The sequence below is a fragment of the Aphelocoma coerulescens genome, chromosome 18, assembly GCF_041296385.1.
Source record: "Aphelocoma coerulescens isolate FSJ_1873_10779 chromosome 18, UR_Acoe_1.0, whole genome shotgun sequence".
Taxonomy (NCBI): Eukaryota; Metazoa; Chordata; class Aves; order Passeriformes; family Corvidae; genus Aphelocoma; species Aphelocoma coerulescens.
The window spans coordinates 1,247,373-1,271,528 of NC_091031.1; the positions used below are offsets into that span (position 1 = coordinate 1,247,373).

At 63.1% G+C, this 24,156-nt stretch overlaps 1 protein-coding gene across 1 annotated transcript in view; it reads left to right on the top strand.

Moving 5' to 3' along the window:
* Nucleotides 1-1,084: 1,084 nt before the first annotated feature.
* Nucleotides 1,085-24,156, top strand: part of SDK2 (sidekick cell adhesion molecule 2) — a 43,409-nt gene continuing 20,337 nt past the window's right edge. The window contains exons 1-2 of the mRNA XM_069032497.1: nucleotides 1,085-1,163; nucleotides 18,968-19,127. Coding sequence (XP_068888598.1) covers nucleotides 1,085-1,163; nucleotides 18,968-19,127 — 239 coding nt within the window. The remainder of the gene's footprint in view (nucleotides 1,164-18,967; nucleotides 19,128-24,156) is intronic.

A 24,156-nucleotide genomic window follows, 5' to 3' on the forward strand; every position in this document is an offset into this window, starting at 1 on the left:
TGGGCTTGAGGAATTGCAGGATCAGGCCTGATGTGGTGGTGTGTTGTCAGGGAGGTGCTGCTGGGTCATCTCTGGGGTTAAACGTTTTGTCGGGGTTTTTCCTGAGAAGCCTAAAACGTTTGCTTTGGTAATCCTGTGTCATTGAGTTCTGCCTTAGAGCTACCTGGGGGATGTGCTGTGTCCTCTTCGCAGGGGTCGAGCGCTGATGCTCTGAGTGCTGTTGGAGGGACTGGGGCAGCGAGGGGTGGGTTAGGGTGGGAGCTGCAGACAGGAGCCGCTGCTTCTACAGCGGGGGCACCGGGGGCGGGGGGGACCCGCCCGCTCCGCACGAACCGGGGGCGGCCGGTGGGGACGCGCCCGCTCCCTCCGCGGCCGCTGGGTAGCGCTCGGGGCCGCGCCGTCTCCCCGCCTCTCCTGTTCGGGCTGCCCCCGGCTCCGCCGAGCCCCGCCGCCGCCGCTCACTCCGCCGCCGCACCGCGCAGGAGGAGCAGCAGCGGCCGGAGCGCCGAGAGGGGTCGGCGGGGCGCCGCCAGTCCGCCCGCGGCGCATCGCCGGCGGCTCCGAGCGGGACTCCGCGCCGCCGCCCGCCGCCGCCGCACTTTCCCCCATTCCACGCCGGGGACGAACCCTCCCCCTGTCGCCCGGAGCCACCGAGGAGGGGATGTCCCTAGGCAAAAGCTGAGCACTGGGGAGGGGCCGCCCCCCGCCCCCAAACTTTTCGCTCGGCCCCGGAGCGACGGGGACCCGGCCCCCATGGAGCCCGGGCGGGCAGGAGGGGCCGGGGGCGCGGCGCCCTGCGCTTCCCGTCCCCTTCCCTGACGCGGGGCGCCGCGCTCGGGGAGGGGCTCGGCTGCCGGCTCCGCTCCGGATTTGGTGGTCCCGGCTCCGCACGTCCCTGGGGAAGCTGCCGATGGTGGGGAGCTGCCTGCGGACCGCCCCCAGCCCCACGAGGAGCCCTTCACCCCGGCGCCTTCGCCTCCCCCTGAGCAGCGCTGCTGCGGGGGTCCCTGCGCCAGAGCCGCCCGGATTATAAAGTCGGGGAAGTTCTCCCCCCGCAACCCCCCCAGCTTGTCTCGGCGGAGCCATGGCCCGGCTCCGGAGCTGGGGGCTGCTCTGCTTCGCCGTGCTCGCCCTGCCCGGCCCCCCGGGAGCCGGCGCCCAAGGTAAGGGGATGAGGGGGGCAGCGGGAGATGGACTACGGAGAGATGGAGGGTCCCCGCGGTGCACCCCTCGACCGAGCCTTCTGCTACCCTGGGCTGGGAGATCGGTGTGCCAGCCGGGGGGTGGGAAGGAGGCGGCTCTGGAGCTCCTGCCGGGGGAAGAGCAGCATCCGTGATATTCGCAAAGCCTCCCCGGAGCCAGGACTCGGGGCCCGCCGGTGCCGGGTGCAGCGCGGTGTCCGGGGGGGTTCAGGGGGACGAGCAGCATGGATCTCTGCTCTGCCTCCTCTTCCCCATAACTGCCTTCAGGCAGGAGATGGGGGGAACGTGTTGCACTGAGCATGAAGTAGAGTCTGTGCTGGACTACATTGGGAGGGTGAGCAACCGCGGGGGTAGCGTCGCCCATTCCCCCCCCCCACCCCCCCCCGGGGACCCCATTGTACCCCAAAATCCGGGGTGCAAGTTTGGGGGATTCCCAGGGAGCAGCTCCTACCCTGATGTTGGTCCATCGACTTCCAGCTGCTGGTACGAGCTAGCAGGGGGCTGGGGGAGTCTGCACCCCCGAGCCCCTGTGGGTGCCTGGGGCTCCCACTGCACCTCAACAACCCTTGGGGGCTGCAGGGCTGCCGGGCAGGGTCAGCCCCTCTCGGCTCCTCACCCTTGGGGCTCGGGCACAGAACAGGCTGGTTTTAGCTGCTTCACTACCCCACAGGGATATAAAAATAGTTTGTGGCCCTTTGGGGTGCAGCTGGGGTTCAGAGGGGCCGGGGGGATCCTGTGGTCCCCTTCCTGGCCGTGAGGGTACCTGCGGGCCTGGAGAGGAGGCTCCCGGCTGGCAGGGCTGCAGCGTGGCTGCCTCTGTCCCTGCGCTTGGACTGAGCAGATCCAGACTGGGAACGGGGGGGGCACAGCTGAGCGCAGCGCCGGGGGTCCTCACCCACGACATTTCTTGCCCTTGTTTGTGGCAGCAAGTGGAGCCAGAAGTCCCTGTGCGCTCCCGTGCTCCCGCTCCCCCTGAGCCTCCCCCAGCACTGCTATAATTTCTCAGTAATTAAGTTCAGAACATAACATCTAAAGCGGCAGTATATTATCCGGGCAGGCCCAGTGTGGGGAGCTCTGAAGGTCTCTTTGATTGATTCACTCCCTTGCCGAGTTTCTCTTCTCCTGGCTGGCGTCTCCGGCTGGCGGGTCCCCTGTGATCCGTTTGTTCCCTGCCTGCGGGACGGGCTCCCAGGGTGACCCAATCTCCTTCCATTTATGCGCGGGGCTCCGGGGTCTCGCTGTGGGGTGGAAGATGTGGGGCTGCCTGTGCCCCAGCCCTCTGGAGGGGTGGGGAAGGGGCTTTGCTCTGCTCTCCTGGCGCAGGAGCCGAGCTTTGCGGCTCTGGCTCTCTGCGGCGCGTGTCACGTCCTCGCGGGCGCTGTGACATTGCTCGGTGCCCGGCCCCGGCGTGGCAGCGGCCACGAGCGAGCTGGATCTGCTGGAGGGATCATTCCCAAAGCCTGGCACGTGCCCGCCTCCCCTCCCGCGGGTGGCACTGGGGACGCGCCAGCAGGGTCACCTCCCGGCTGCGGTGCCCGTGGGGTGCCGGCGCTCTCCGCTGCATCCCGCTGGGATGGACAGGGAGTGGGGTGATGGGGCTGGGGACAGCCCGGCACAGGGCTCCAGGCTCCGGTTTGTCCCCACTGCGGTGGGGCAGGCAGGGCTGGCAGTGAGGGGCAGCAGCGCTTTGTGCCGGGGCTATTGATTCTGGCAGCCAAAGAAAATGGGATCAATCGGGAAGGGAAGGAGGAGGCGACGGCGCGAGACCTCCCCGGCTGGGGCGCAGAGGCTGCCCGGGCACGGGGTGAGGCACATCCATACCTGTGGTTGGTAGAAAAAAGGCCCTTTGCTGCCCGTGAGAGAGGGGATGGAAGTTTAATTACAGCCCGTCTGTGCTGTGTGATTATTAATTACCCGTGGCAAAAAATAACTTATTGATTAGGGGCCTCGTGCTAATTACCCGGAGCCCAATGCGGAGCCGGGGGAAGGCTCAGCCGGCAGCGCTGCCCGGGTGGGAGCTGTCGCAGTGCGACCTGTGCCGGGCCCGGGGGCTGTGCCAGGGCTGGGGGCACGGGCAGCCCACCCTGCCAGCCAAGGCTCCTCTGGCTGAACAAGGCAATAAAGGGCTCCCCAAGAGCTGGGGAGAGCCTGGGGGTCCCCAGCCCCCTCCTGCTCACTGTAGATTTTCTGACACCCAGAGATGTGGTTTCCTCACATCCGGTGCTGGGGGCACAGCCCGGGACCCCCCGTGGCACAGCACCTCTAATGGGATTGAGAAGGCTGCGGCCAGTCCCAGGAGGGATTTGGGAGGCTTAAGGTTCCAGACGGGATTTGGGGCAGGGGCCTGCCATGGGCAGCTTCCACCAAAGAGGCTTATTAGAGGTGGCAGCAGGGGAGTTCCAGCATCTTCTCTCCCCGTGTGTGGGGCCTGGGCACGTCTGCACACACGGTGCCCTGTGGGGCTGGGTGGGAGGGGGACAAGGACAAGCCCCTGTCCTTCCTGGGAACGTGATGCTGGTGCCGGGCTCACGCCGGGACTTCGGGAGCTGCTGGTTCCTCTGTACTGATGGCATCAGGGCAGGAGGGGATGGCTGAGCCCAGGGTTTCCTTCCCTGGCTCGCTCGTCCCTGCCAGCGCTGCCACATTTGCTGGTGCAAGGCTCCGGCTCGGGAAGGAGAGTGGCTTTTAGGGGAGAGGAAGGGAAAATTAAAATTTGATGCTGCTTGGGAAGCCATTAGTGCTTGGGCACAGCGATGATGAAATTTTGATGACCTGATAACAGTAAGGGAGGGGAATACAGTCCTGTCCCAGGCAGGCGGTGTCACCGTGCCCTGTCACTGCGCTGGTCCCCAAAGGTTTGGGGTGCCAGCTGAGGAGAACAGGCAGGATGAGAGCTGCCAGTGGGATGCTGATGGGAGCTCGTACTCACCTCCAGCTGGCAGCACCGGTGGGAAGGGAGAGCTGGCGGCGGCTGAACAGCTCCTGCCCCGATGCCATCCGGGGACCAGGGTGAGTGACAACGTCGAGTGCTGCTCGTCCCTTAGTGACGGGGACTGGGCTGCGGTGGCATTTCCGCTCAGCAGGAGCACAGGCAGGAGCTGGAGGAGAGCGGGAAGGAGGGAGCAGGCGGATGCTCGGCTGCTTGAGAACCTGGGAAAATGCTGATAATTAAACCGGGAGGAGGGAGGCTAGCGGGTGCTGTGACGAGGGGTGACCCTGCCCCCGCCACTCCGCCAGCCGTGTCCTTGTCCCCAGCCCGTGCCTGTGGCTGGTTCCTGCCTGGGGATGGGCTCCAGCCACACACGCATTACTGTAGGCCCTACACAAACTGGTTTGGGGCTGTGTTGGTGTTCGCAGCAGCGGCACAGGCAGTGCCTGGGGAGAAATGGCCCCGTGGGGCAGCGCCGTGTGGGAGCAGAACCCGCTGGGTGCTGGGAGGGTGGGTGAGCGGAGGGTGCCCTTCTCTCTGAGCCCTCGTTACTGCCCCGAGCTCGTTAGCGAGTGGCTGGTGAGAAACGGCTGGGGAGAAATATGCTGCTGTCAGAGGTGATGTGATTGTGCTAACGAAGGGCGAGCTGAGCCCCCGCCGTGCCCGCGGTTGTGCCAGGGCTGGTGGCTCTGGTGCTCCACCGGTGCCCCATGGCACTGCACCTTGGGCTTCCAAAGCACCCGAGGGAATCCAGGAGCCCTGTGGAGCTGGGATGGCCCAGGGTGGGGGGCACTGGGGTGTCCTGGGAGCTTCTCTGCCAGTGTAGCGGAGCGTGGCATGGAACTGCTGGATAGGACATGGGGCCAGGATCCCTCAGATGAGGTGGTGATACCAGGGACCACCCTCATCCCCACAGCTGCTGCTCTGTTTTGGGGTTCCCCCATCCAGGGAGGTGGATCCAGCCTCAGGACCTGTTTCTGTCACTCCACCCCGCCAGCAGGCAGGAATGTGCTGGCAGCAGCTCCCTGCTCTGCTGGCCACGCTTGGCATCCCTCACATCCTGGGCATGCTGGCGATGCTACTGGCATGGGCACTGCCCTCAGCACCCTCCATGGGTTTGGGGACCAGCTCTTGGGGTGCATGTCCCACTCCCAGCTTTGGGGATACATCCTGCACCCCCCTCCCAGTGCTGCCTCACCTTCCGGTGCCTCTCCCCAGCCTGACTCCCAGCACCTGCCAGTGCCCGGGGCAGGCAGTGGCCCCCTTGGCGGCCCCCTCCCCACCCTCCCCTCGCCCCCAGCCCCGGGGGTGCAGGAATGCCTGCCTGGAAAGCCATGCCGGGCTCGGGTTGCCTGGGAACTGGGAAACCTGATCCCTGGGAACGGGGGCCGAGGGCAGGGGACATTCCCGGGCTGCAGCTGGTCCCCGGCCCCCTTTGTCTCTCTGCTCTGATGGGGCCCCCAGGAATGGGGACTTGGGGCGTGGGGGCTCTTGGCCTGGAGCAGGGCCATCCCTGGGGACGCTGTGACTGGATGTTCTGGGGTGTCACCTTCCCGTGTGGATCAGTGTCACCACCATGGGCTGGGGAAGGGGACCAAGGCCAGGTTGGACGGGGCTTGGAGGAACCTGGTCTATGCAAGGTGTCCCTGCCCATGGCAGGGGTGGGACAAGATGAGCTCTAAGCCTCTTCCAACCCAAACCATTCCATGACTCCCTGAAGGCCCTGGGATCAGCTGCTGCTGCGTGCCAGCAGCTGGGCATCCCGGCTGGCCCTGGGATGGCACGGTGGCGATTCCAGGAATGCTGGGGTCCCCTGTGCTGAAGCCACTCTCCCTCCCTGCCAGCCGTCATTGTCTCCACCACCCATCCTGACACGTGGCAGCTCTTGAGCATGCCAGGAGCTTCCCTCCAGCCTGGGCAGCGAGGGGAAACTGAGGCACAGGGCAGGGGTGATGGTGGGGATGGTGGCAAGGGGACTGTGGGGCTGGCTGGTGTCCTGGTGCCTGATGGCGCTGGGTACAGTGGGAAGGGGACCCAGGAATGTGTGATCTGCTCCCATGCCTCCCTCCCTGTCTTTGCCGAGGCCCCGAGTGCAGGGAAGCCTTGATGAGTTTGACCATTAGCAGGAGAAGCCGCTGAACTAATTTTAGCCCTGGTAGTTAATTGCTTTCTGCACTGCTGGGTGAGCCCACAACCTGCGAGTCCTCAGCTGTAACCTTGAGCCCTCCTGGCTCCGTGCACGGCAGCACCAGGGTCCTGCCAGGGCAGAGAGTGGGATGGGGATTTGTCTGTGGGATCGCTGGGCCCTGGAGGGACATTGGGGTGTACAAAGCTGGGAGGGGTTGGGGTGCCTGGCAGGGTCCTGCTACCCCTGGCTTGGATCGGCGTCCCTTGTGCCCTGCATGGAATGGGGACAGGTGGTGTGGGAGGAATCTGGCCATCCCCTGGGCCAGCAGAGGTGGCCATGGGGTGTGGACCCCCCAGTGGTTGGTCTTCATCAGCTTGGTGAAGGGAAGTGCTGGATATGGACCCCCTTAACCGGGAATTGCTGGATCCAGGGGGAATTTCCCCAGGGCAAGAGGGAGGCTGGGGACACACGTGCTCCCTGTTCCTGCCTGCGGGGATGGAGTTCTTCCCGGGATCCCCAGCTCCTGGCAGTCCATGAAAGGCTGACTGGGGATGGAGCGGGATGCGGACACGCTGCCGGCCCCCGGCCCAGCGTGAGGCCGGGATGGATGGATGGATGGGTGGATGGATGGATGGATGGATGGGTGGATGGATGGATGGATGGATGGATGGATGGATGGATGGATGGGTGGATGGATGGATGGATGGATGGGTGGATGGATGGATGGATGGATGGATGGATGGATGGATGGATGGGTGGATGGATGGCGGGCTGGCTGGCCGGAGGGGCTGGGACCGGCGGACACAATAGCTCCGGTTTCAGCACCCCGCCTCCTGCATGCCTGAACAACAGCTGATGGCCATGAAGGGGGATGAAATGGGATTAGCCGCTGCTTCCAAAGGGAGCGCTTCCTGCGGAGACGGACAATGCGCCCGCTGCGCCCCCGCGTCCCACCACAACCCTGCCCAGAGGGGCTCGGCGCTGCCTCCTGCCCTGGCTGTCCCCAGGGGGACCTGCCGACCCTCCGGTGCTCCAGCACTGGGTGCCGCACAGGCTCCCGGGGGTGCTGGAGACCCCGGGCTGGCCTGGGGGCTTCTTGGTGCTGCTTCCAGCCCCGAGCAGCTCCCAGGGGACCTGTTGGGGTGGCAGGGGCTCGGAGCTGGCCCACCTCAGCGAGCTCTGGATGCCCAGCCTGGAACCCCGCAGTGAAAGGGAGAAGGGAACCTCGTGGCACAAGGGGCTTGGCAGTGTGGGCACCTCTGCCCTGGCCCCCCTGGTCGGTGCCGGGACACGAGGGGGACCCGCGGGGTGTCCCGGGGCGGGAGCCACGCGCGGCCGCAGCTGCGGCGCTGCCGGGGCGTGCGGTGCCGTGCTCGGTGGAGTGAACTGATGTTTATTTTGATAACGAGTTCCCAATGCATTCGCAAACTAATAAAATCAACTCATTAGGGTGGGATGCTTCATTCCGAGCTCTGCCGCCGTCGGGAGAGCCCTCTCCGCCGGCTGAGCACCGGGAAGCGCTCGGCACCCGGCCCCGGCGCGGAGGGAGGTGATGGGTGCCTTCATCGCCTCCTTGTCTCCGTTCTCCTCGCTGGCAGGGTGGGCAGAGGGGCTGTGCAGGGCGGCGGAAGCAAAGACGCGTGCGGCGAGCAGGGCACGGAGCTGCCGGAGCCCTTCCCCCGGGGCGCCGGGGGAGTCTCGCTCGCTTGGCTTCTCCCCATAAGCTTCACGTCAGGCTGGAATCGCTGGCGCGGCGTTGGCTGGAAAAGCCCCTCTGGCTGCGAGAGCCACAAGTGTGTGAATAAATGCGATGACCAGAGTTTGCTGCGCTGCCCTGGAAATTCAGGGCTGGCTGGGGGGGAATGCCAGGCTGCCAGTTCTTCCCCCACCCGAGATCAGGGTTGTCTGGGAAGGAAAAGCTTTGGAAAAAAAGCTTTTCCAAGGAAAACTCATGTTCGCTGTCATGCCACAGCTATTTCTGTTTCAAGTGAGCAATGCAATGACTAATTAATACTTAGGAAAAAGGATGTCTGGGCAACACCCCAGTAAATGGGCGAGTGCCCGGTGCCCGCTGGCTCGGGGCTGTGCTGTGGGGAGGGGGACTGTGGCCGCCAGCGCCTTCATCCTGCCTGGCACGGGCAGGGTGGGAGCTGGCAGAGCATGTTCCATCCCGCGGGGCTGGTGACTCGATTGCGTCAGAGCCCTGGGAAGGGCTGAGTGGGGTTTTTCTTGTGGTTTCTCTCTCCTGTTTTTCTTTCCCCGCCGGTTTTTCGGTTGGGAACGCCGCCTTGTTGGGATTCTCTGGGATTCTCTGTTGTGTGTTTGTCTGTCCGTCTGCTGAGCATCCTGCGGGGCCGGAGGTGGCGGGACACGGGTGCCCCTGGCAGGAGGGACATCTCAGGTGCTGCTGTGGCTCCCGCAGGGCAGGTCTGTGGTGGCTTTGCTTTCCCACCCCCTTACGGCTGCTGTGACCCCAGGAGCTGCCACAGCGCAGGGCTGTGATGTCCTTCCAGGAATTCCTCGAGGATACACTCGGCGTGTTCCGTGGGGCCAAACCCAGCCCTGAGCTGTGCTGGCTGCCCCGGGCTTGTGTGTCACTCGGTGGGGGGGGTGGCAGGGGATGACCCCCTGGGGACGGGGTCCGGGGTCTTGGGGCTCCCACCTCGCTTGGCAGCTGGGTGCGGAGCCTGCTCCTGCCAAATCCTCGTGGGGAAGCTCCGGTCTCGGCTGGGAAGGGCTGGGAAGGGCTGAAGTGCAGGAAGGGGGATGCACTTTGACCCCCTCTCGTGCCCGGGGAGCGTCCGGCTGGTGGCCGGTGGGGGGGCGGTGTGGAGGTGATGTCCGTCGATCCTTCCCTTCCTCAGTGTTTTGGAGCCTCTCCCGGGAAAATCAGCCGCAGGATCCGGCCCCTCTAATAGCGTTGAGTCACTCTCCGGGTGTCCGTGACTCACAGCAGTGACCCAGATACGGCGGAGCTGCGTAATCGCGGGCTTCGGAGGATTTCTGCCGTCGGAAGGAGTTTGCTGGGGAATGAGTTTTTGTCCAGAGTTTTTGTTAAACGTCCCCAGCTGGGGACGGGGCTGTGCCTTTTGTGGGGACAGGCTCAGCAGGACAATGTCTGTCTGTGCCACCCGCAGCAGGGCAGCCCTGGGGCTGTCCCTGGGCTGGGGGGGCTCCTGTCCCCTGTCCCCTTTGCTGCAGGTCCCTTCCAGCTCCTGGCAGAGTTTGAGTTTGGAGCTGCGTGCCCTGGGGCCGGGGCTGGGATCAGACTCCCGGAGTGCTCGGAGCCGGGTGTGGGGGTCCGTGGGGGCTGCCCGGTGCCTCGGAGCACAAAGCTCTACTTGTCGGCCCCCCGGGCTCGGGGCTGGGCAGGCACAACGGGGCCGTGTGTGTGTGACTGTTAGGGGTTTCCCGGGAGGGAAATGTTGGTTTTTCCAGCGGCAGGGATGGGCAGGCGCACAGCCCCGCTCTGTTCCCAGCCACGGGGCTGAATAAATCCCTGTTTCCCGGCCAGGGCTGACGCTTCTCCATTGGCTCTGGGAGCATTTCAAGCCTTACCTTATGCACGTTGTCACCGGGGTGCACCTCGCTGGGTCCCCAGTGCCACCGGGCCGGCTACTGAGGGCTGTCCCGGGCTGTGCTCCAGGGGAGTCCTGAGAAGATAACGCTGGCACAGCCCTGGCTCTGCTGTGGTGGGCAGAGGAGGGTCTGTCACCAGGTTTGAGACCCCTGATGGCCGGGGACATGGGCTGGGAGCTGCTGAGGCGTTGGGGAAGGGATTGCCGGGGTGAGAGTGCAGGGGAAGGTGGCATCAGCTCCAGCACCGCTGCTGGGAGAAGGGAGATTCTGAGCCTTTTCCAACACCCCTCGTCCTGGGGGAGCCGAGCTCCCCCCTCCCCACATCCCCCATCCCTGGAGGGGTTCACCCGGGCATGGTGAGGCTGCCCACAGCCCGCTGAGCCCGCCAAGAGCCCCGGCTGTGGAAGAGGAGCTTGTTATGGAGCCATCCTGCTTTTAATTAACAAATTAAAATCCTAGTTAACAATCCAGCCCCAGGGCTGTTGGAGGCTGGGAGAAGCTGGAGCGTTTGTTATGAAAACAGCAGTTAATTAACAAATAAATAAATAAGTATGGGCCTGGAGACAGATGTGGGAGGAGGAAGGGGAGATGGCAGCGTGGTCGGCATGTCCCACTGGCCTGGCCTGGCGGGATGCAGTGAGGGAGGAGGACATCCATCCATCCATCCATCCATCCATCCATCCATCCATCCATCCATCCATCCATCCATCCATCCATCCATCCGTTTGTTCTGGGGGATGCCATGGCCCTGCTGGGCATTGCCAGCTCCACTCAGAGCCACTGGGTGCAGGGGGCTCGTGCTGGCAGTGCCAGGGTAGATCTGGCCACGTTCCGTGCCGGGGCCACCTTGGCTGGGCTTGTGGCTCCTGGTCTCTGCCTGGGCTTTTCCTGAGTGCTGCCGGCTCCGGGAATCACCCCCCTGCGGCCTCTCCCCCACCTGGGCCTGGGAAGCACCGCGGCAGATCTCCAGCAGAGATGGATGAGGTGTGACACCAGCAAAAGTGCTGTGCAGCCTGCAGGTGACACCAGTGCCGTGCTGGGCACCGCAGGAGGAGGGGGACAGCGTGTGGGGGGCATCGCTGGGGGCCTGCTCCTGCATCCCTGCACAGGGACTGCCATGGTCCCCATCAGTGTCACCTTTGCCCCGGGATGGGGCTGTGGGGGGGATCTGGGGAGTGCTGGGCACTGCCAGGAAGGGGGTGCTGCGGCCATGGCCCCCCTGGCCGTGCCCTACAGTGGTCAGCTTGGATTAGCCACAGGGATGTCACCGAGCGCCCCGAGCGGTGCCTGCTGCCAGCGGGGATTATCGCCACGGGCGGCTGGTGGGTGCTGACGGGGCCCTGCGGGGGTTTGGGGTCACTGTGCTGCTCCCCGAGGCGCTGTGGGGTCACCTGGAGTTCTCAGTGGCAGTGCCATGGGCAGGGGTGGCTGTGGGATGTGACCCAGTGCCACAGGCAGGGGTGGCTGTGGGCACCAGCGTGGGGATGTGACCCAGGGCCTGTGTGAGGACGTGGGTGGCTGAGGGGATCACTGTGGGGACGTGACCCCTTTGCCAGCCCATGCCAGGGCCCTGCAGGGTTTCTTGTGGGGTGAGGAGGGGGCAGAGCCCACGTCCCTCCTGCAGCTTCACCTTTCCAGAGGCTTAAGGGAAGGAAATGTTTAAGGTCTGGCTCTGCAAGGCCTGCGGTGTCACACGGGCAGGAGCCGTGCTCTGCTGAGCAGCTCCTCCAGGTCTGCATCTCCCTCAGCCTCCCCCTTAATCCCGTTACTGCACCTCTGCAATCGGCTTACGGCATGTAGGGAACCCCAAATCCCCTCTGAGGGAGGCTCAGGGAGCAGGGCAGCAGTGCCAGAGCTCTGGGCTCTGCCAGGTCCAGCCCGGCTCCTCGCCAGCTCTGGCTCCCCTCCTTTGCCAGCCCTCCTGGGGTCACGGGCACATGTCCTTGCACCCTTAATGGGAGGTGTCCCCACATCCCCAGAGCTACCCATGACCCAAAAAGCCTTTTTCCCGTGTGAAGGAACTGCTGAAGCAGCTGCACAGGGAAGCAGGGGGCTGGATGGAGATGCGGTGCCCATCTCCAGCCGTGTCCCTCCAGCAGGGCAGGAGCTGTGACGTGAGCCCAGGGAACAGCGTTCCCATGGCCAGCAGCCCCCTCCTGCCGCCCGTGCCCCTTGCCCACGGCAGAGCAGCAGCCCCCAGTGCTGCGAGCAGCCCGGCAGCTCAGTGAGGCATCGCAGCAAGGACGGATGCGTTCCGGCAGCAAGGTCGTTGCAGGGCACGTGCTGGGGGCAGACGGCTGGAGGGCACTCGGTGCCAGCCCTTGGAGCCTCCCAGCTCTTCCCTCGTCATGGGAAGGATGGGCTCAGCACCTGGCACGGCTCCGGGCTCCGCTGCTGGAGGGATGTGGCCGCTGTGAGATGCTCCCGCATCCCCGAGCGCCGGCAGCGCTTCCGTGCTCCACGAGGGTGGTTCATCCCTGTGATCCCGGTGTGGCTGGAGCCGAGGGACGGGCGCTGTCCAGGCTGCTCTGCCTCTGCTGAAAACCCCCTCAGCTCCTTTTTGGTGGGGCTCCCACCGCAGCCCCCGCTGTCTCCCGGGCTGTGGTGCTGTGGGGGGGGACCCAGCCCGAGCCCACCAGGGAGGCAGGGCCGCCTCTGCCAAGAAGGAAAATCACGCCCAGCACTGGTTTTTCTGCATGGCAAAGGAGAGGGCTGGAATTCGCAGCCCCAGAAGCTGCAGGGCACCATGTCCAGGTGCCCCTCTGTCCCTGCTGTCGGGGAGTTCTGTGGGATTGGGGAACTGGCAGCTCAGAGGGAAGGGCTGGGGCGTGGGTGGGGACAAGGAAAACCTGGTGAGACAGGGATGGGGAGCCAGGCCGGAGGACTGGAGGGACGCTGTTCTCCAGTAGAAACTGGAGCACCGTGAGCTCACAGCTCCAGGAATTGACCCCCCAAAAGCTGCGCCGTGGCCCTGCTGCCTTCCCACACCCCCAGCTCCGGCAGCAGGACTTCCCACCGTGGCTCTCACTGCCTCGGAGCACCGAACCCCTCCTAAATAATTCAGGAAGGCGAGTGCCGTCCGCAGGGGCTGCGGATAAACGCGGCAAATGGCTGAGAAATGGAGCGTGTCCTTCGAGAGCCACCTCTGCGCGGGGTGGCCGGGCCCCTCTCCTCCCTCCCGGCCCAGGTGGCGACTCCGGGCCCGCACAGGTACAGACGCCGGGGAGGAGGGGACGGAGCGGAGCTGTCGAGGCCACTGGAGCATTGGGAATTGCATTTCACGGCTGGGCAGGCTGGGACACCAACCCGGCCCCGTGCGCCGGGCGCTTGGAGAGGAGATAAGATTTGATTAAGAAGGCTGCTATTAATTTATGGCAAGTACACTCACGGCAGTGGAGAGGTTGCTTTTAATTAATAGCCAGAAGGAGAGTTTTAAAGCTCTTGGTCTCAGTAGGGGGAGAAGGGAGGGAGGGGAAAGCAGGGAAGGAAGGGAACAAAGTAAGTTGGGAGGATTAATGGTCACATCTGCAATTATAAGTCTTTTTCTTAGTAAAAAGGGCAAAAAAACCCACATCAAAAGACCTGCCGGGGGGGGGGTGGGGGGTGGTGTGTGGGGCAGCCGGGCTGATCCCTGGGGATGGGATGGGTGGGACTGTGCCGGGTGCCTTTGGCACTGCTCCGTGTGGGGAGCGCGGCTGCCCTGTGGCACCAACCCAGCCTGGGGGACAGCAGGGCACAGCTGGGTGTCCCTGTGGCTGCTCCAGGGCCGGCTCTGCTGGGATCAGCACCGAGGACCAGTGCTGGGCTGGATCTCATGGAAGAATTCTTTATTGTGAGGGTTGGAGGCCCTGGCACAGGGTGCCCAGAGCAGCTGTGGCTGCCCCTGGATCCTTGGCAGTGCCCAAGGCCAGGCTGGACACTGGGGCTTGGAGCAGCCTGGGACAGGGGAAGGTGTCCCTGCCTATGGCAGGGGATGGGACTGGATGGGTTCTGAGGTCTTTCCCAACCCAAACCACTCTGGAAACCCGTGACTCTGTGATTTTGGCTTTGCTGGTGATGGGATGAGGAGGATGGAGCTGTCCCGTCTCACTGCCAACCCTGTGGGATCTCCTTGGAGGCTGCAGGGAGTGGCTCAGGTTGCTCTGCACCTGCCCCGCTGCTGGGAGGAGGGCGAGCAGGGCTCGGCCAAGGTTCCCAAACCACACTGACCCGTTCTTGGCTTCATCCTTGGCACCCCCAGGCGGTTCCTGGACCCCTCGGTCCCCGCCCGGCAGCACCGTCGCGCTCCGTGGCTCCCCAGGTGCCGGCAGCGCTCGGCATTTCAATTCCATGTTTGCTTTTTATTAAGAGGATGGAGCCGTGTCTCAGGAATACTAATGGCTCTGGCAGCGGCAGAGAGAGCCACTAATCCCCCTGCACCTGCCACCCGCCCGCCGGGGACCCCGGGAGGGCCCTGCCTGGGGACACCGGGAGCACCGGGGGCCGTGCCGGGGTGTGGCGGTGGCTCTGTGCCCTTGGGGACACCTGTGCCACTGAATCGACCCGGTGGCTTTGCCAGCACCCACTGAAAAATTGATGCTTCCCAAGCGCACCTGGCATCCGACACGCTGGGAGTGGGATTCAGCCACGGGGTGGCTGCTCGGGCAGGGATTCATTTGTCCCCAGGGCCACCGTGTCCCCATCACCCCTTGGATGGCCAGCATGGATCCCCTGGGGCCACCTGTCCTTGCACCCAGCTGAGGCTGCGATCCCACCGCGGTGCTCGGGGACGCTCTGGTCCCCCATGGGTGCTGTTTTTGGGGGCCATGGGTGACGTTCCCCTCCTCCCCAGACCCCCAGATGTGACGCGGCTGCGGTGGCGCCGGGGAACTGTGCTGCGAATATGTTCCACAAATGAATAATAAAAACAAAGGAAAATTACCCTCTTATTGAAACTCATTTTATGAATAAAACAATTATTCTGCTAATTGAAAAAATGTGTCGTTAAATTAAATGCAGTGGTTCCTATTAAAATTTTAGTGGATTTCTTCTTCTCCTCTGTTTCTTTTCCCCCCTTTTTCCTTGCCTCCCTCCCTCCTGCCTCCGCTGGCGGCTAAAGGCTGGTAATTATAGCGGAGGGTTTCGCTTTCTCTTTATTGTTTTTTAATCTCTTCATGCTGCGGAGCCAGCGAGAGTCTGATGCCGAAGAGATTTAGCTCCATCTCCCCGTGCTGGGGGGGACGGGGGGGACTGGGGCGGGAGCTGCTCGGTGGCAGTGCCAGGTGGCCGTGACACTGCTCCTGGAGGGTTGGCATCTTCCTTTCTGGGCTGGCATCTTCCTTTTCAGACTGCCATCCTCCTTTTTGGGTGGTGATAGCCTGGGAAGGATGGGGGAGCCGTGGGACGATGTGGGGGCAGCAGGGACATGGCTCTGTCCCCTCTCGGTGGTCCAGATGGGGTGTGGGCAGTGGAGCGGGCGCTTCCCGGAGCTGCACTGACCAGAGAAGGGCTGTTGGGAAGGAGGAAGAGGATGGAGCTGTTTCCCTGAGGCAGTTGCTGGTCCCTGGTGTTGGCTGGGCTCTCTTGGGTACCTGGAGCCCCGAGGTGAGGGTGGGCTGGGTTCAGGACATCCCTCTGGTGCCGGTGGGCATCGGCTCTGTTGGGATTCCCGGTGCATCCTGCTGGATCGTGGTAATTAGCAGGAATGGGCGCTGGGCTGGTCACCTCCCGGTGGGTGAGCTGGGTGAGCTGGGGAGCGGATGGGTGTCACCCCTGTCCCTAAGGGGGGTGGCCCTGAGCTGAACACGAGCAGAGATGGGGACTGTGTTGTCCCCTGGACGGTGGTGCCAGGCAGGAGGGGACCCGGGTGTCCCACGAGCTGCTGGTGCTCCGGGGGTGCCCGGGGGACCTGTGGAATTGGATCTCCTGCCCCCATCCCCATCTCGCCTCTGAAGGGAAAGGGGAAAGGAGGGGGCTGCACCCTCCGTCCCTACCACCCCCCCGCCCGCAGCTGCCAGGCAGAGCCGTGCCCTTGGCAGGCATTCCGGGATTCCTCCAGGCTTAAAACTCCCCGTCCCTTCCCATCAAGAGGGATTTGAAGCCGGGGAGAGGGGAGCTTAGTTCCCATCTCGCCCATTACGGCCGGGAATTAGGATCCATTACGGCTCTTTCGGGAGCCCTGCCCTACATCCGCGCCCGCTCCGGCTCTAATGCCCCGCCGGCCCTGATGTAACTAAAGTGCAGAGGCCAAGATTGTGATCCCATTAGGCGGGATTAGTGCCGTGCCAGGGCCTGGCATTAGATTGTCATCGGCAGGGGAGGGAGAGAGCTGGGACCGTCCCTGTCCCTGTCCCCCTTCCCTGTTGCCAGCCCTTGGAATCCCATCCGCCACCGCCGGCAGCTCGGCTCAGCCCCGGGGTCAGCGGTGAGGGCAGGATGGCGACAGAGGGGCTTGGTGGCACTTTTCTTTGTGGAGGGGGCACTGCTGGCATGGCCTGGCATGGGATGGTGTGGCAGGGGGTGGCACGGGAGCTCCGCACCGTCCCGTGCCGCCGGCAGATGTGCAGATGTTCCCGGAGACGCCCCTCGCGGCCGCCTGTGCTTGGAAAGTGATGAATTTCTGCACCAACTAATTAGCCTCTAATTAGCAAGTGGAGTGTAAACAGTCACAACAGATGGGGGAGAGGCGGAATGAGCAGTAATGACCCTTCGTTTAGGAGGGACGTGGCTGTCACCCACCGGGAACCCTCCCCCTGGGCCCAGGGCCGGGGGAATGGCAGCTCCCATCCATGCCAGCTCCGTGGTGACGTGGTGAGAGCTCCGTGAGCCTGGATTTGGTGATGCCATGGCCTGTCGGGGATGGTGGGAGAGAGGAGCTGTCCCCAGGGAGCAGAGCTGGGATGACTGGTGCAGCTGGGGAGGGAAACTGAGGCCGGGAGGCTGCAGAAGGGGCTGGGGATGAGGGGGACAGCACTGCTCAGCACTGGGGCGCCCCACTCTTCTCCCCTCCAAGAGCTGCTGTGGGCATCCCCTGGGAAGACCAGGAATACCTGGTCTTGTCCCTGGAGGCCTCTCTGGAGACCTCGGAATTAACGAATCACTTTCCCCTCCCTGGATCCCTCCTCCCCTCCAGCCGCCCCTGGTGCTGGGTTGGGCTCCTTGGAGGGGCACGGGGCTCCCAGGAGGATGAGGAGGATTCCTCCTGAGCTCAGTGCCACCTTCACCCCCCACAGGGGACCCCCAGGATCCCCATCCCCGCTGTGCCCTGCCGTGGTCAGGGTGGGTTTGCCTTTCTGGGGGCACGGGAGGCGCTGGGCGCGAGGCGGCCGCCGTGACCGCGGGCGGATCACCACGGAACGATCCATGTGGAATCAAGAGCCACCTCTCCTCCTCCTCTGCGCCGTTTTTCACCCCTTAATGCAGAACAGATGGCTCGGGCGCTTCAAAGCGTGATGAGCCTTAGCTGCTTAAAATCAAATTAGGATGGATGCGAACGGCGGGCGGGCCCAGGGGAAGGTGCGCCAGCAGCACCCTGCTTCCCAAACGCTTCCCAAACGCTTCCCAAACGCCTCCAGGACACCTCCCAGGTGCCTCCCAGACACGGGGTGCTGGCTGGGCACGGGGGGTGCACTGGGCACGCCAGGTCTCAGTCCCCGGAGTGCTCGGCTGGAACCTGGCAGCACAGCCCATGGGATCAGCATTCCCTGGGGATCAGCCCATTGTAACGTGCTTGGATCCTCCCTGCAGCTGCATGGTGCCCAGTGGACCCCAGTCTGGTGCATGGCTCATTTACTGGTTTCATGCAGGAGGTGTTTGGATCCAGAGCTGCCATCTGGCTGTGCCACGTCTCCATCTGGGCACTGCTGTAATTCCAAAGTCTCCAGGGTGGCGTGGGCAAAGCCCCGGCCTTGCAGGTCAAGCTCTGCCATGCTGTGGTGGGGACACGTGTGGCCACTGCCGTGCACAGGTGGCACAGGTGCTGCACTGGGATGTTCCCAGGAGCCCTGTGGCAGCTGTGTCCCTGCTCCTGGTGCACCCTGAGGGCTGCAGGGCTGCCGTGAGCTCTCCAGCCAGGGAGCAGCGTGGCTGTGGGTCGGGCTCACAGCAGTGGTGCCAAACCTCACAGCCAGGGCACCAAGCTGCCACTGGGCACCGCTCTGCCCCTGTGCCACCCGGCACATGCTGGGCTGCCGTGCCCTGGTGCCCCAATGTCCGCATCCATCCTGGATCTGAGGCAGGGACACCAGGATGAGTGAGGGCTGCCCCGTCCAGCCGGCGCTGCTGAAGGTCAGAGAGGAAGATTAAATTAACAAGCCACAAGCTGCTCCTTCCCTCCCTAACGACTCGCCTGGCATCCAGCACCGCCGTGCCTTCCCCTTTGCCAGGCAGGGTGGTGTAAATCCACTGGGCGTTCCCATGTGGGTGTGCAGGAGCCAGGGCCGAGGAAGGGGACCCCCAGTGCAGCTCTGGGGGTGTCTCTGAGCTCCCACAAACTCCTGTCACACCCCCAGGGTGGTGGGCACTGCCTCGGTGCCGCTCACGGCGTGGGGATCCACGGCAGGAATTCAGCTTGAGCAGACAAGAAAGCAGAGCCCTACCCCAAAGAAAAAACCCAGAGCTGTGATTGAACGTGCACTTGAAAGCTGCTGGGGAATATGAATGTGCCTTTGAAGTAAAAGGGCTTCCATTTGTTAAGCAGAAAATGGAGCTGTGTGGTTCGATTTATAGTTTTACTTAGCAAATAAAACAGGAGAGGAGTAAGTGGCTCTGCCTCGCTCTGCTCGCAGCCCCTCCGCCCCTTCACCCCCCGAGTTAAAAGCTCGGAGATGCTACAAAGGGAGCTGGGAATAAAGCAAAGAAGCAGCTTAGATAAACCTGCAGCGGGCTGAGCCCTTGCGGATGGGCTGCTGGAATGGCTCAGGGAGGGACAAGGGACAGGGAAGGGGGCTGGGTGGCCTGGCTGGAGCAGAGCGTGGGGAGGTGGCTGCGGGGCGATGGTGGTGCCAATGGAATCATGGAATGGTTTGGGTTGAAAGGGACCTTAAAGGTCATTTTGTTCCATCCCCTGCCGAGGCCAGGGACAGCAGTGCTGAGTGTCCATGGGGCTGGCAGGATGTGGGTCCCTGACCCCTCTCCCTCCTCTCTCCACAGACGATGTCTCCCCGTACTTCAAGACAGAGCCGGTGCGGAGCCAGGTGCACCTGGAGGGGAACCGGCTGGTGCTGACCTGCATGGCCGAGGGCAGCTGGCCCCTCGAGTTCAAGTGGCTGCACAACAGCCGGGAGCTCACCAAGTTCTCCCTGGAATACCGGTGAGTCTGGAAAGGATGGTCAGTGTCACGGTGGGCTGCCCAGGGAGGTGGTGGAGTCCCCATGCCTGGAGGTGTCCAAGGAAGGCCTGGACGTGGCACTCGGTGCTCTGGGCTGGGGGTGAGGTTGGGATTGGGCACAGCTTGGACGCAATGACCTTGGAGGTCTCTTCCAGCCTCAGTGATTCTGGGATTCTGAGTCTTCCTGAGCATCCAGGACAAATCCTGCCTGGCACACCAGTCCCTGGCAGGTGCCAGTGCCAGGGCTGCCATCCTGGAAGGCGGCACAGAGGCAGCGCTTGGCAACCCAGGAGCTGCTGGCTCTGTTTGCAGAGCAAACGGGGAGTTTAAGCAGGTCAACACCGGGGAGGAGGTGTTTGCACAAGCGGATTAACACCTTAACACCGGGCTGCGGATCACAGCCCGCCCGTGGCTGCCTGGGAACAGCCGGGCCGGGCAGAGGCAAGGCAGGGAGGCATGAGAGAGCGCCCAGATCCAGTCCCATGTGCCAACTGATCCTGGCACAGAGCGACTCCAGCCCCTTGGAGATGGCCTGTAAATCAAGGCGGGCACCTCTTGCCGTCTCCTGTGAGTGTGTGTGTCATCGTCTCTGTTTTAATCAATAATTCAGGTCGAGACAAGCCGTTCCCCCTTTCCAGGCATCGAATCCAAAGGCTTCGTGTTGCTGTAGCAACGCGGGGCTGCTCCGGGATGCCGGGAACGCAGAGAGAGGCTGGGTGACGTCGTGTGCCGTGCTGGGATCCTGCAGCCCGGGCTGTCCTTGGGGACCCTGGGGACTGTCCCCCACTCAGGCGTGGTGGCTGCAGCTCTGCAAGGCCCTCAGAAGGGGCTGGGGGCCCTATGGGACACCCTTGTCCCTTGCCATGGTGTGGAAGTTCAGAGACCTGTTGAGCCCCACAATTCCCAGAGCTCACTCCTGTCAGGAATGTGGCTCTTTCCCAGGCAGAAGGAACGAGTCAGGACCCTGACCCCAGGCTCTGCTCTGTCCTGGGAGTGGGCTGGGGTGCCTGGGTGCCACCTCCAAACCCAGAATGGGGATTCTGACTTCTTCTCCTGAATTTCTCCTGGGTTTGGCCCGTGCCTCAGTTTACCCTTCAGTAGCAAAGGGGCCAGCACTGGTGTCTGTGCTCCGGGATGCCCGGCAGCTCCGCATCCCTGCATCCCTGCATCCCTGCTCCAAGGTCACTCTCCTCCCCCAGATCTCTCAGCCCCCAGTTCCAGCATCCATCCAGAAAGGAGGAAGGAAGGAAGCGAGAAACCAAACAAACAAACACGTGGGGAAAACCCAAACAAACCCAGCGCAGCCAATGGAGCAGGGAAGGCACCATGCAAATCCCTGCCGGGCTCCCACGGAACCTGCCAGCATCCCTTGGCTCCGCCCGGGGCTCTGTGGGGATTTAGAGTGTGGAGATGAGGGTTTGGCTGTCTTGCCTGGCACTGGAGGCTGCTGGTGAGAAGGCGAAGGACCAAAATTAGTTATGATGGGCAGAAATTGAATTTTAATAGAGCTGTCGGTGGCGCGGAGCCAGCCCGCTCAGGCAGTGGGAAGGTTGTAATTAAAAGTTAACGAGTTTAGAAACAGAGTAATCCTTGGAGAGGGGAGGGCCGGTGCTGATGGCCGGGGAGGCTCAGGGATGCTCTTGGCCGAGCGGGATCGGGGACGGCTCTGGGGGCGTCGGTGCCCTGGGTGAGGGGTTTGGGGTGCACCAGTCCCTCCCAGCTCGGTGCTGCCGTGTGTCCCCTGGTCCAGGGACAGGAGGACATTCCCCAGAGCCCGGCTGTGCCCATGAGGGCGGCTTTGGAGGGGACGATGTGCTGCGGGGGGCTGTGCCCAGGGCCTGGCTGGACTTGCTGGCTTCACCTCGTGGTTCCCAGCCAGGGCACTGCGTCTCCAAGCATTTCATCCTCATCATCCTCACCGCTGCTCCCCAGACCCCCTCCTGAGCCGGGCATCTCTCTGGCACTGCTGGGCTGCAGTGACCCTTGTGCATTTTCCCCGTTTTGGGGGGCTGCGGGCAGGGGGTCGCCGTCCCCTCGCCCCCCCCTAGCCGCCCCCCTTCGTGCTCGCCGGTGGTCGGAGGAGCTCACGCCATGTTTCCAGGGAAGGAGCCGCTCTCCCAGTTTGGCAGCGTTTCCATGGCGACCGCCCTTTCCTTCCCGCAGCGGTTCCGCCGCCACCGGAGCGGCTCTGGGCGTTCGCCCGGTGGGCGACGGGCTCGGGCAGCTCCTCCTCTGCGTGGAGCTGATGCCCCGGGAGCATCCCTGGGGAGCACGGCGGGATCGCTTGGCTCTGTGAGCATGTGGAGCCAACCTCCCTGAGGAGCATCCCGGGGGATTAGGTGTGATGAGGGACTCCAGAAGGACTGGGGACCAGCCTGGGGCTGTGTGTTCGTGGAGTCTTCCCTCCCCCCGGGAGCCATCCCTGGGGACTGTGGGAGATTAGGCACCAGCCTGGCTCTGTGCCTGAGCATGGACCCATCCCCCCGGAGCATCCCTGGAGATGGGAGCATCCCAGCTTGGCTCCCCACGCACGCAGAGCTGTCTTCCCTCAGGAGCATCCCAGGGGATCGAGCAGGATGAGGGATCCCCGAGGGATTGAGCAGCAGCCTGGCTCTGTGTGTGTGGTGGGGACATCCTCCCTTGGGAGCATCCCTGCGGACCGTGGCAGGATCAGGGATCAGCCTGTGGCTCTGGGTGTGCCCACGGACCTGTGACCCCAGGAGCACCCCTGGGGATGGAATGGGATCAGGGACCACCTGCCTTCCGCTCTCCTTGCTCTCTCCATTCCCTGCCGCTGGCATGGGGTGCAGGAGGACATTTTCCCATGGGATCCCTTCTGTCTCCCGCTCCGGGGACCCCACAGTGACAGCCCTCCGATGCCCACTGAGGTGACAGTCGTGCCCTCACGCTCGGGTGCCCTGGCCCTGCTGTCCAGGGCCAGCTCTATTTTTCCCTCCAGGGTCTCTCCAGTGCCGGGCTCTCCGCGAGCTCTCCGGAGCTGCTCGTATGAGGAATCATAACATGCAAATCAGGCAGCTTGATGTCTTTAATGAAATCCTCGGAAGGAAAGCGCTTCTCTGGTGAATTGAGGATATTTATTCCTCATACAAGAAATTTAACATGCAGATTAGTTGGGTCTGGTAATTTATCACATGAGATTGTCCTATTAAGGGCTGCATCGAGTCCTGCTGCCTTTGGAAATTACCTTACACATAGATTACCTCTGGACAGACTCCCATCCATAGGGATGCATCTTCCAGCTCCTAAATCAGCCCTTGTGCCTCTCCTCATGGCCTCCACAGCTGGTGCAGGAGTCCAGCAGCTACTGAAGGATTCTCCGCCTCCTCTCAAGAGCCCAGATCCCCTTTGCTGGAGCTTGGAAAAGTGTAATTCCATCTCTGACTCCGGCTGGCTGTGCCCCAGCTCCTGCTAGCCAAGCAGGGCTGGCACAGCTGAGCCTCCCAGTGCCACCCCCTGCCAACCCTGGGGTGTGTTTTCCAGCACGGGGTGCCTCTGATCCATCTCCATCTCATTCCAGGAGCCTTTCTGCGTGGGCTCACCAAGATTTGGGGCGGATTTGGGGCTCTTTCAACCCCCCCTCCTTGCTGGGCTGTTTTGGGGTGTCCCCTGGGGGTGCAGGGACACAACTGGCTGCACATGCAGGACCCCAATGAGGCTCTGTGGCCTGGTGAGGATTCCAAATGTTTGATGCCCAGAGTTTATCCCCACATTATGTAAAATACGGAGCCAGGAGCCTCTGAAATTCCCAGACCTGGGGCAAACAGGATGGATCATCCCCGGATTCCTGCTGGAATCTCAACCTGTGCTGCTGCTCACGGGGAGCTCATCCCTGCTCTGGGGGGCCCAGCTCTTTGCCAGCTCAGGTGCAAAGCCCAGCCCTCTGCCTCGGGGAGCTAATTACCATACAGTGAGTTAATTAGTGGGAGCTGAAGAACATTGGAGGGGTTGCATCCAGGCTGGGTGGGAGCCCAGCAGGGCGTTCCTGCTTCTGGTGGCTCCAGCCTGGCCTGTGTCATCTTTGGCATCACCACACAAGTGGCAAAGCCCCAGGAGTGCCGGTGAGGAGCTCGGGCAGCATGGGGCGGGTTTTCCTGGGAATGCTTATGCTGGGAAGGCTCCTACCTGTCTCTGTGCCTTGTTTGGAATTGGGGGGACACTTGAATGTTGGCGTGAGGAGCTGTGGGCACAGGGCAGCGGTGCCAGTGAACCGCAGCAGTGTCGGGGCCGGCAGGAGGCACCTGGTGGGATGGAAGTGGAGGGAATCTCCCTGCTGGGATCTCACAGGGGCTCAGGAGCCACGGCGGAGAGGACAGGGAACTGTTGGAGTGAGAGATGCCACCAGAGCTGGGAGGTGGCCAAGCTCGTGGTTAGCAATGCACCAGAGCCCTCCGGATGCCGCAACAGGGATCGAGGCTCGCTCCGTCCCTGCTCTGCAGGAAGGAGGCTGATTAATACTCGGGCATTAATTATTAAATGGCTCATTGTTCTAGCAGGGCCAATTGAGGCAGCGATTTACGGGGCCGCCGGTGCCCGCCCAGTTCCCACGGCCGAGGGAGGGAAAACACTCCGGGCAGGCGGAGAGGCGGCGGCCAGGTGGATCCAAACGGAGCCTGTTGCAATGGGGAGCTAATTGAGATCCAATAGCCCAGCTAAGCGGGGCTGATGGAGCACCAGGGGGGTGCTCCCAGCCACATCGAGCGCTGGCCCGGCGCAGGGGCCAGGACACGCGCTCGGATGCTTCGAGTCGTTAGAGCTCTGCTAAGTGTGTTTTAATGCTCACTTGACATTTCATTATCCCACAGTAACTATTCAAACACACGTCCCCTCCAGAATTAATTAGTCGTTATACAGGATATTAATCAAAGCGGACTGTGCCAGTGTGCTTCCATCCCAAATCCGATCCAGCTGTTGCTGTTACTGGGTGGCACTGGAAGAACCTCACAGATTTCTGTGCTCTTCTGGCTTTCAATTTGATGGATCAAATCCTTTG